The 13249-nt window shown below is 33.2% G+C and overlaps 1 protein-coding gene across 1 annotated transcript; it reads right to left on the bottom strand.

Annotated features, from left to right (window-relative positions):
• Positions 1 to 8342: 8342 nt before the first annotated feature.
• Positions 8343 to 10416, bottom strand: LOC140751826 (uncharacterized). The gene has a single exon (XM_073085891.1). The coding sequence runs from the start codon at positions 10324 to 10326 to the stop codon at positions 8401 to 8403; it is 1926 nt and encodes a 641-aa protein (XP_072941992.1). The 5' UTR covers positions 10327 to 10416; the 3' UTR covers positions 8343 to 8400.
• Between the last annotated feature and the right edge of the window lie 2833 nt (positions 10417 to 13249).

Genomic DNA, 13249 nt, shown 5'->3' with positions numbered 1-13249 from the left:
ACAGGCTTGCACATTTATCGTATCTTCATATAATTTTAGTTCTATGGAGAGGCTGCATCTGTGATTCGAGTTCCATATGGTCCATAACATAACATAAGTTCCATATAGTGAACCTGTTCCATATGGAATTGGTTATGCTTATCCATAGGATCTGTGACTACTTATTACAAGATCATGCTACTTCAATCTTATCATAAAAAATTGACACTAGCTACCTACTGGAAATAACACTTAGCTTAGCTATAGGTGTTATTAGTAAAATGAAAAAAAACATTGTTTAATTATTAAATTATCATTGTCGCAGTAAAACTCCTTCTATAAATTATTAGCTCTGTAGAAATCGAACACGTTGCTATGCCTACAGCTTTCAATACTTAACATGGTAATTACATTCACTATCATAACAAATATGAATTTAATACATGAAACATCATTTTAAAAATCGTTTTTTAATAAATAGGGTTAAACTGAACTTTGTTGGTATTTGAAATATTTAATTATAGCGGCTTTATCGCGTTTTCATAGTAACGGTTGCACCAGACCTGTTTGATCAATATAATGGCTATGCCTTGAAACAGCGATATGGATACCGATATTAAATGAAGGTGACGAGTGATGTCATGGTTATTACTAAAACATTAACGCCCTTTATAATTACTCTAACCAATTTTTGCCTATTAAAGATTGAAGTTTAACTTTTTTTATAATATAGGAGTAGCAGACGAGCGTGCAGTCCACCTGATGGTGAGTGGCTACTGTTGCCCATGGATATTTGTAACCAACCCCAGATAGGATTAGATATTCCTACCTGAGGTCGGCCACAAATGCGCCGCTACCCGTAAGGACTAAGCTGGAACGCCTCGGAATAGTATGTCTCCCTCACCACACCCCTCAAACCTAAACACAGCAGTGTTAAGCGTAGTTTATGAGGCAGAAATAGGTGTGGTATTTAACTATTTATAGTGTGCATGAAATGTCATATAATATAGATAAAGTCTCAAAATTGGATCATTAGCTAGTAAAGCATCGGACAGATTGATAAAACATGTGTTTATGCTTTACATGGCTGAAAAGCAAAGGTCTTTTGCTACTGCAGTTCACTTGATGGTTAGTGGTCACTGCCATAGAACTAGGAGTCCATCTGACGCGGATCAAATGCATTATCAATCCTTAGGACTACAATGGTCATCTCATATGTATGTATATGCAGGTCAGCTGACATCCACCCCTTCCACCGTAACACAAGAACTGCTTGACGGCGGGCAACTCTTCGCAAAGCTGTTTTCTTGTTCCGTCATTCCAGTCAAGTTACGAATTACTTAAAATGTTTTTTTTATTTAAAATAAAAAACCAACGTTATTTGGCCGCAACGTGTTCTTTATTACCAAAATTACTAATTAATATTAAGTAACATTATATTCATAACCTACTTCTATTCATACTTCTCTTTATAAGTCAAAAAGACAACGTTCAATCTCAGTATCGCGGAGTAAAGTTGAACAGTGTTATGCCAACTTAACGTTCCGCCGTTCCATAATATTATGTTAAGCGGCACTTCCTTGAAATTTGACACAACTGCACAGTCTGGATAAACTTATAAATCCCATTTGCAATAGGGTTATTCGCATTAAGATCCCGTTTTAGTATTTTGATTGTCACGAATTTTTGGTCATTAGAATTAAATGATTAAATGACTTCCCTTTATTACTTCCTAACGAAATGAACACATGACTGATCGAATAATCGGTCAATTATTCCTTTCGTTTTTTTTTTTCAAAAATATTTATTATTTTTTTTTTTATTTTAAATTCTTTAGCACAATAAGTGTTGGCAGTATATGATTAAATTATTGATCATTATGTCAGTGTATGTTTTGCAAAATATAACAGCTGAACCTTTTCTTTGATTAAAAATATGTTAACTATACAAATGCATGTCTTAAGTAATATTTAAACTCCAATAGCTTAATGTTTGTTACTTATAAGTGTTTAGTACTTATAATTAGTATTGCTTATAAGTATAAGTAATTTACAATAAGTGTTATTATTCGACATTTATGCAACAACTACTCGGAAAGACAACGTTCAATCTCAGTATCGCGGAGTAAAGTTGAACAGTGTTATGCCAACTTAACGTTCCGCCGTTCCATAATATTATGTTAAGCGGCACTTCCTTGAAATTTGACACAACTGCACAGTCTGGATAAACTTACAAATCCCATTTGCAATAGGGTTATTCATATTAAGATTCAGTTTAAGCTAATACACTTTGTCGTGTACCATTGTCATGAATTATCTGTCGTCAAACTCAAGTTTTTAATTATTATTCCTCTCTTTATTTTTCGTTTATCTATGAATGTGTTGTTTCTTTCTGTACTTGATTAAGCTAAAATACAATGAATGAAATGAATTATTGTTTTGTAAAGTGCATATTTTTCATTATTTAATTTCCATTAAAAATGTATTTTAGAGAATTTGAATAATATATATAATTACAGTTGAGTGAAAATATTTTACATTATGTATCTAAAAGTTGAAAATTTTATTTCTCATTAAAAAGTAAATACAAAATTTAGATATTATAAAAGTAGCGTTTATAAGTTGATACTCCAATCGCGTCATCCATCGATCACAAAAAAGACAACGTTTACAATTTACGTATCGCGGAGCAAGTTAAACAGAGTTATACTAACTTGACGTCGCGCCATTCCATAATATTGAGTTAAGCGCCAGTTCCGGTAAATCTGACACAACTGCACGCTTTGAATAAACTTGGCAACTCTTCTGGTAATAAATAGGTTTCTTTATTTTTTGTTCTTGGGATGTCATAAATTGTTTATTTATTTCGTTAATTCGGTTTAAGTTGAAGTAAACTTGTTTTTCGATGATTTTCCATCACATAACGTCATAAATGATTTAGAATATAACTTAGTGGTCAATAAGTCTGGTTGATTATATATTTTACCTATGTCTGAGAGCCCCATCATTCCTTTTATTTTTAATATTCATGAATGTAGGGAACACAAATTAGTCTTTAACGTAATATTTATACCTTAATACCTTAGTCGCATCTATCACTTAATAACAATCCACATTCAAGTAATGCAACTTAAAAAGACAACGTTTATTACAATTTGAGTATCGCGGAGTAAGTTAAACAGAGTTACACTAACTTGACGTCGCGCCATTCCATAATATTGTGTTAAGCGGCAGTTCCGGTAAATCTGACAAAACTGCACGCTCTGAATAAACTTGACAACTCTAGTAATAAATAGGTTTGTTTTTTTTATGCCCTTTTGTAACATCACAAATTGTTCTTTCGTACGTCGTTATTTGTTTTGTTCATCTATGTGTTAGTGCTATTAAGTGTTCATGTAAGATTATTTTAATTTTAAATATCAAAGGTTTCCATATAATATAATTTATGGAGGTTTCATTTAAATTATGTAAAATGTTGACGGATTTAGACGGAAGAAGTCGACTACACCAATGTATCTAAAATATATGTTTACTTCATTATTCTTACTATAAAAAATTGGCAAAACAAAAAACGATGATTTAATAACAGCTAAGATTTGTAGTCTAATTTGAAAACTCAGCTGCTTCAAATACTCCAAACCATCAGCTACTGAAGTACCTACTGCGACAAAAATCTTACCAAAAAGAGTCACTTGAGATCATAGATTAGTAAAGATTACTCACTCCTAATAAGAAAAAGTACCCAGTTTTGAGAATTGAAATAGTTGCGTAAAAAGTTTTACCACGTCTCCGTGCCAAAATGTCCCTAAAATATTATAATTAATTATTTATTTATTACGTAAATTACGCAGTATTCGTTAGTTATTCGTTTTCTCTAAAAATGTTTTTATTTGTCAAGAATTCAAAAAAAGAACTTACTAAAATAAGCTGTTTGTGGCTTCATTTAATTTCAAGGCGGCGAAGTATCTTTACTAATCTATGCTTGAGATATAAAAAGTTTAATAATTACACATTCATCGATATATGTATGCTACTTTGTTATAATATATAGCTATTTGATTAACCAGTTAAACAGAATACCTGTTCAGGTATTAACTACTGCGTAATGATTACAAATTGGGATAACATTGTTTGAATAACTTGCCAAATATTACTAATCGCGGTCAATGTCCCGTCGGTTATAATTACATAATAGTTATAATTAAAGCCCCACAATTGTTCAGAGTATTTGTGTGGTATAGATTAGACAATTAAATGTTTATACCAAACGAGTTTTATTTTATTTTATTAAAACAGCGTGGAATATAAAAATGCAGTATATAAATTAATCATAATGTCACATTGAGATTACATTTTTAAAGGGAAATAGAAAATTACTTTTGCGTAGTGTTTTGTTAATGTAATATAATGTAATATATGTATACTGCATGCACTGTACCTAATGATAAGAGGTTACTACCACTGCCACGGACATCTGTAATCAATATCATCAACAATAGGATTAAAAACTTATGTATGTATGTATGTATGTTGATGATGTCATGTGTATAATTGCTTATCTAAATCACTGCGTATTATTCAGAACACATGAAAATACACCTTCTAAAATTTCCTTTTATTTAATTCCACCCAGACATTTCCTTTATCCCCACTTACTTGACAACTCGATGCCAGTAAACTCGCTAAATAAGATTGCCTAATTAACCAAACTGCGCTCAAAACTTATCTGGAGTTTAAAGAATAATGGGTTAAAATGACTAGTTAGTATATTATTCTTTATTTTTATCCGACAGTGGAGGGTAATGTTTTGAGAATATTTATGTATATCTTAATCTTTGATCTCCACTGTAGCCTAAATGACTTGTCGAGTTCAAACATATGAGGTGTCATTAGATTTGTCTAAAATTGTAAATTCTGGCTTTATTTTCATTTTATTGTATTTTGTTTTTATTATAATTCTCTACTTACAGAAGTGGCTGCAACTATTTCCATGTCTCATAACTAGGCAAACAACGGCGCCAAAATTATTGACTGTGTCCTGAAGATAATTTTAGAAGATAATATTGCAAAGATAAGATTGCGATAAATGGTTTAATATATAATGAAGCATGAAGCGAGAATGAAGCCACTAGCGGTAACCAATCGAGACCGATCGATAGATCGAAGATCTACACTAGCTGTAGGGCTATGCGCTATTTTCAAGAATAAACTAATTTTAAACCGTTATTTCTAACGTTGCACGTGGATGTATATTTATACCCTTCGTGCCCTACTTTCAAATAACTGCGCTCTATCAAAGTGCCCTTGACGTTTTTAGTGATAGAATTGATTGGGATTCGATTATATTACTCTTTTGTAATTCTTTTTATTGCCACGTGGGTTACTGCCCATGTCGCAAAACTATGATGCGAATGCAGACATGAGTACACGCGGGCAAAAACCTGCGTGACAGTAATAAGGGCTTTAGATTTAATTTCGCTTCGTTTAGTGTTTTTGAAACATTTTTTTTATGTAATAGGCATGCTAGCAACAAATTGAAAAGGTAACTGGTGTCCATGTATATGTAGAATCAACTCTAAATCGACCCGCGTCTCAGAGCGGTCAACATACGTTCGGTCTGAGGCGCAGAGGGTCCGGGTTCGATCTCTGGCTAGACAGATATCTGAATGATGAATATAGATTTCTGTTTCTGACTCGGTGTTTGTGTATGTGTATGGTATTCACAACACAGGGAATCCTAGTGAGGGCCTGTGAGTGTAGAAAGGCTTTTTATATCTGTTTAGCAGTGGTGCCGTCGAAAAGTTAAACCACCTTTGAAGTTTCTCACTACTGACCTAATTTCGATTTGATTTTAGTCTAAATACATGTTTCAAAATGTTTCGTGTTTGCTTATCTGACCTCACAATATCATGTTAGAATGGCTGGCCTAAATTCGCAGATACTCGACGTTTAACTCGATTATTGCTGTACCTACATCTGAAGATATGCATGGCCAACTACACTACCTAGAATCGCGGATAGGTAAGGTAGCTTCTAATAAAAAAATAATACGACAACCAATCAATATCTTACAAAACGTATCTTACGTTCGGCTACTGGGTTCTTTAATGCCTTCTAAAATTAAGAAGGGCTTTGGCTGTAGATCTCACTCATGTTAGCCTGGTGTAGATTGGAAGACTTCACATACTTATTTACGGGAGTCGCAAGCATGTAAAATTTCTTCCAATATTACCTTCATAATTTCAGGATTTGAACCTCGAACCTCAGCGCGACAGGCCAAAGTTTAAACTAGGCCTTCACTTTTAATGAAACAATAACGTTTCTCAATTAGATTCTAAGTTGCAACGATAATCTTACGGCACGGCATTCGGCACTCGGGGAATGTCATAAGTCGCAACTCCGTAACGCGCGACGTGTGACGACTTAATAAGTTAGGTTGTTACCGACTTGTGTAAATTTACCTTAACGCCCGATATACTCGCTAACACCCGTCCCTACATTATTCTTAGGTAACGGTGCGATTTATATCATTGCGTAGTATAAGTACGAAATGTTAGTCAGTTGATTTCAATTTGTTTAAATGTTTTTGGTTTTATACGACTGCTTCTATGCAACTGTTGTAAAAAAACAGTTTTGTTCTGGCCATAGGTAATATTTCTACCAGCCAGGTGTGAATTGGTAGACTTCATATACTTATTTACTTCAGTTGCATGCATGTAGAATTTCTTCGAATGTTTACCTTCATCTTTTATAAGTACGAGTTTATTTCTAATAGACACAACGGAAAAATCAAGGTTGCCTGAGATTCGAACCTCAAACTCCAGTTTGAAAAGCTAAATTTTGAACTAGGTTATCAGTTTTAATGAAACAATAACGTTTCTCAATTAGATTCTAAGCTGCAACGATAATCTTACGGCACGACATTCGGCACTCGGGGAATGTCATAAGTCGCAACTCCGTAACACGCGTGACGTGTGACGACTTAATAAGTTAGGTTGTTACCGACTTGTGTAAATTTACCTTAACGCCCGATATACTCGCTCACACCCGTCCCTACATTATTCTTAGGTAACGGTGCGATTTATATCATTGCGTAGTATAAGTACGCTTTGTTAGACGGTTGATTTCAATTTGTTTAAATGTTTTTGGTTATATACAACTGCATTTATATTTTAAAATATTTATAGAAAATAATTATTTAAAGGAAGAAAATAATTGTTTTTATAACAATTTCTTCACATACAATAAATTTTCCTATTATATAAAGGATGTAATTATATTTAATTGAAAAATTATACGTCGTTAATTAATTGATACATTTTTATTTAAATTATATTTTTGTCTATGACGTTGAGATTTATACTTTTCAGGTTCAATAATGGCTTGCAGTATATTTTGATTTAACTTTAAATATTTTATTGTTTTTTTTTTACTATTCCTACAAGACAATGGATTAATCTCGAGTCCTAATTTAATTGTAAATCCTCCATCCAATTAATTGAATAAAATAATTCAATTAACCAACAATCTATTATATGATTTATCTGAAATCTTCGAATATCCTATAGCGGAACTTGCGTAAACAAATACAGTATAGCAAACAAGAACAAATGAATATAGTTTAGCGAGAGACCGCGGGGGCGCCGGCAATTTGTGATCACTGGGACGAGTTCGCACCTGGTTAAATTGGATAGAGATATCTAAATCACTATTACAATACCTTCCAACTTTATGGCAACTAACTCATTGAAAATTATATTGACTCATAGTTTCAAAGTTAAATACCATCGAACATTTATTACAGCTATTTTTGCCTAGCAGTCGAACATAGGCATTATAGAAAAGATTTAGTATTTTTTATTCCATATTATTCTTTAGGATTATTGATAAGACTTAAACTCGTTATTAACTTTTATCTATGTAGATCCATTACTACCTATCTAGATAGTTTGGTTGGTTGACGAACAATTAAAAATATAGAACTTATTTTAGTTATAACGTGAAATTGACTTTCCGAACAAAAATATTACAATAAACTTTTACAGTTAGTCAAAACAAGAAGTATATAGATAAAATTAATTAACACAAAATTGGGTCATTTAGAGTAAATCCTTCCCTTTATCAAGAAGATGCACGCTTGTCCTTATTCGTATTTTCAGAGGTTACCCCAATCCAAGCTCTTTCAAATAAAATAAAACGAACCTGATTCACTTATCAACTCATAACCACAACCGCTTAGCTGAAGGTTAAAATTAAAGGTATTTATTATTTGATACATATTTTATAACAAAAATCTTGTGAGAGAACAGTGGAGTCTCGTATGGATGAATATTACAACATTACAAAAATGCAATAACATTCCATTTAATTAATTTAATAATCGCAGCCAAATTAAAAATACATGTAAATTATAATAAAATGCCTATAGTTGAAAATCAAAGCTTTCATCCGTAAAAACCTTTAGCAAATTTGGGTGCTGGTCTAAAAGCCGTCTTAAGGAATTTTTGCGTTTATTGAGAGCGTCAGTGAGAAGTTTACTAGGAGTCTCCTTAACATTATCTATTGATTTATTTTTTTCTAATTTGTACTCATTGACACATGTACAAGAAATATTTTTGATATCTATCTCTTGGGTAGAATATTGTGTTTCAACGTGTCGATATTTTTCTGTCGTTTCTGCAAACGGTATTTCGCTACACGCTATGTTCTTTGCTCTAATAAGTTCGGGCGCTTTATCCATTGGTGGTGTTTTGCCAAGTATAGCTGTGACTCTTTGAAAGTTTTGCTCATTAAAATCTATATACGAAGGTAAAAAGGGAAATAAATCTTGCGGATGTCCACAACTTCTAGCAGGACACTCTTCAAGTCGAAGTATATCATCGATCAAAAGCGGTTCAGTAGACGACGTGCTTTCAGCTGGAGTACTTGATGGTGGTAGCTGTACCTTTGGAGTTGGTACTTGCTCTGGAAAAGTTGGCGAAGGCTGACGTGCACATTGACATTTCTGTGATTCCAAAAACTTTTTGATTTCTTCATAACCATGACACTTTGCATATATGTATTCTCGATTAACTCTTATAAACGGAAGGTCTACATCCGAAGGCAATGTTTCAGTACTTCCATAACGTGGCGGGACTGGGTCTGATAAATCACCTATTAAGACAAACGGTTCAAGTTCGCATTCTTTCTTTTCGGGGGCTGATGTCTCAAATTCAATAACATTGGCCAAAGTATCTTCATCAATTAAAATGTTCGGCTGAATATTTGGATGTTTTTGCATCTCATTTAATTGCAAAACTACCATTTTTTGAAAGTCAAGTAAAAAAGTTGATTGTTCAGGTAGTAACTTTAAAGAGAAACTTATAAATTTAAGAAATAGTTCAAGAACTTTTTCCATTTTTTCTTCCCATTGCTTATTAATATCCGAAACCTTTCTCTCTCTTTGCTTAAATCCTTCTATTATGTCCTGCCTCTCTTTTATTTTCATTAGTTTTTCTGACAATTCTGCACTTTGATAATTTTCTAAAAACATTTTCTTGATTACACATTTTTTCCTCTCTATACTCATGATATACATTGATGATGTAAGGCGTTCAGCATCAATTTGTCTACAATATGCTTGTAAAGCGTCATTTCTGTCATTTAGGGCAACATTTATGAGTTTGTTGTTTTTATATAACTCATTAGCCAACAGAAGCTTGTAGTACTTTATGATTTTATCAACTTCAGTTTTATATTTATTTTTCAGAACATTTTCTAATATTATTCTTTCTTTTTTAAGTTTTATCGGAATTTCAATATTAAAACTGCTTATCATATTGGCATGCACACTTTTCAATGTATTTTGAACTTCCGCTTGCAAATGAGATTCCAGTTCTCGAAGTGTATTTTCATAAAATATCATTATTTCTTCATTCATAATTTTGCTTTTTTGTTTAAATATATCTTGAAAAATTTCCTTCACTCTTTTTGTAATAAGTTTTTTTTCATTAATCAATATATGATTCCAAGATTCATCGTTATCATGTAACAAACCGGTTAAAGATGCCATAAATCGTCTGTGTTCTTTTTCTAAAACTTCATTTCCAATAGCAAGAATACCTTCGTGTGTTTTACCTCTTGTAATTTTGGAAGTAAATGGAGGTTTGAGCTCTATCTTACCTATTAGAAGGTCACTAGGGGATATCCATTCTTCATCAATTTCTTCATATGGTTCGGGCTCATTTGTACTGCTTTCCTCGCTTTTAGGCAACTTACTTTTGCAATACCCATCATCAAAATAAATATCGGCATACGTGCTTGTCACTTTGTGATGATCCAATAAGGTATTTATTATATTGTGTTCCATTATAACGATAGAAGAAAAAGTAAAAGTAATAATAATTACGAAAAAGTATATTTAAAGGTAAAAGATGTGACTATAATTGACGTGACTATGACTTTTACTCAATTATTTTAAATCTGACGTCACTTATACTAAGGACGCATTCAATTCTAGATTTTAATGATACATGAGGGAATTATTATTAAACAGTATTATTTTTATAGAATAGAATAATTCAAAAGTCTATTTAAAGAGTAAAAGCAATTAAATCAATATTTTTTATTTTATTTTTTTCCAGAAAATAGTCACATAGCGTGTTGTACCCCACCTACAGTTTAAGCTTAGAAGCATATTTGGCATTTCATATATTTCACATAAAATGAGTTTTGTACATACCTACATAAAAGAAAAATAAATGTATATTTTATTAATTTACTTTTTATCTATTATCTAGATAGTTTTTCAACATGTACGAGTACGTTCATACCATAGATATATTATCCTACTGATAAACGTTAGTATAATCTATCTATGGTTCATACACATATTTACGAGTATTTATACTGTGTTCAAGTATTTATAATAAAAGTTTCATGTTTGAATTACTTACATTAATCTCATCTCCAAACCCTAAAAATAACAGTCTGTTACCCAGACATGTAAACGTGTCGGCAGCCCACCGGTGATTATCAACGGTGATGTAAGGTACCCCTCAGTTAGGTTTAATTAAATACTTCCTTGCGCCACCCACCTACTATTTCACCTCATGTTGTACCCCTTATCTCTCGCCAACGCCGAAACACGCAGTAAATATTCCTAATGCTAGCCACAAGTAACGATATTGCACGTTTGATATCCGCCACTAAAGTCTAGTTCTGATATTTGTGGCAAAAAACAGGCGATTTCTTGCTTCGAAACGCTCTGAACACGAGCATGTGATAATAAATTACCGACATATCTCGACTCCATTCTCATTACGGATGCGGCGATGTCCGTCGGAGTTTTGTCATAACTCAGTCTCGGTTAAAATTATTTCCGTTGGGTCTGATGAGAAAACTAGAGGTGGAGAACTGGAAATGTAAGTATTCGCGCAACAAGCCGTGGAATAACGACGGGACATATTTCATTCTTAACGAAGTTAAATTTCCGGGAAGGTCCTGTAAGAGCGTGCGTAACTCAGATAAAAGGCTACCCAGCCACTACACCGGCTCTGTTTTTGTATGACATTTTAATGACATAAATCGCTTTTGAACTGTTATTTGAGCGGCGAAATCGTTGTTCGCAAACAACTAACTTACAGCAAATAATTAATGGAATTTACTTTACTCGAAAAGTATTAAAAGAGACCAATATTTCGGTAGTTAAATACTAAGTTATTCATACTAAGTTTTTGAAAGGTAATAAAACGAATATCTTTAAACCGGAGAGGTGCTGCACTTCTAGCGTGAAGCAGTTTTGCTTTTTGGAGTATGGGTGTGAATGCAAATTAAAGTACCTATATTGGAGGTGACTATCTTAATCTTCACGAGGCAACAAATAAGTGATCAGCTAAAGGTTCTATATAGGTAAATCACAGATGTCTATCAGCGGCACTCACCATCTATCATCACGTGAACTTCATTTTGCTCCTTCATTCTTATAAAAAAAATGTAAGCATTTGTATTGAAATCCTTACAATGCATGACAGCCGACCCTAAAACAAGCAAGAAAGTATTAACTTATCCAAACTTTACGAACGTTTGACGCGTTCACAGTGAAACAAGAACCATATTTCAGAAACTGGCTACAACTTGGATTGTTTTCTAACACATCATATCGGCAAATAAATCTTTTGGCCGGTATCTGGCGTCAAAGTTAATTCCCATGCATAATTCATTGCGTCGATTCCGTGTGAAGAGGAAAAGTTGCTCAACTGAACGTTTACGACTGACACCCGTCGATTAGTTGCTGAAAGTTCCACCGCCGCTGGCCAATAAACAAACAATGTTGCGGAAAGTTCACGACAGGCCAAAGAATCAAGGTTCAATGTAAAATTAATATAACTGACTCACTATGAACATTTTTTATATAATATAGGATGGATATAATATAATACAGGTTTTTTTTCTATAATAGACGAGCAATGCAGTCCACGCAGTCCAGTGCTTACAGAATTTAACATGCACTGCCGCTCATGGACATCTATAATCAAACCCAGATTGAATACAGATGCGCCGCTACTCCTAAGGACTAACCTGGAATGCCTCGGAAAATATGCCTCCCTTACCACACCCTTTATACCAGAACACAGCAGCGCTTAACACTGCTGTTATAAGGCAGAAATAGGTGCAGCGGTGGCGCCGCTGGAGTCGAATCACCAAGGCATCTACCACCTTCAAAACATTTTTATGTGCAGGTAGTATCGAAGGATGACCTTCAAAAACTAGTTATGTTTGGTTTAAGAGTATATTACAGAAGTATAATTGACACCCACTTAATATAGAGTGGCTACTACAAGTAAATCTACACTCAAAAAGGAACTTATCGTAAATCAATTATACAATCCACAAACGTATTACTAATTAAGATTAAATTGGAATCATTCATAGCAGTATGATTTAAATCATCAACAAAACACAAAGCATGCTCTGCTGTAATTTGTTTTGATTTTACGAACAGTAAAGTAGGATATAGCAGGGCCTCGCCGTGTTCGGTTCAATTAAGGATTTTATCACATTAATAACAAATCACATAGGGAGGGACTTATATATAAAGTGTCAATCTTAGTTTTTATAAGTGTTAACGCATATAGGACGGTCTTAAGGTACACTTCTGTTCTATATAGAGGTGGCTACAGAACTACAGATGTCCATGAGCGACAGTGACCACTCTACAGTGGCTCTACTTCTATTTTATTGCAAAAATATTAATATAAACTACATATATAATGTTATTTTATTATAGTCTA

The sequence above is a fragment of the Epargyreus clarus genome, unplaced genomic scaffold (genome assembly GCF_041222505.1).
Source record: "Epargyreus clarus isolate Ecla_fem2 unplaced genomic scaffold, WU_Ecla_fem_2.2 ptg000023l, whole genome shotgun sequence".
Taxonomy (NCBI): Eukaryota; Metazoa; Arthropoda; class Insecta; order Lepidoptera; family Hesperiidae; genus Epargyreus; species Epargyreus clarus.
The sequence above is the reverse complement of the archived record's forward strand: the minus strand, read 5'-3'. Positions and strand labels throughout refer to the sequence as shown.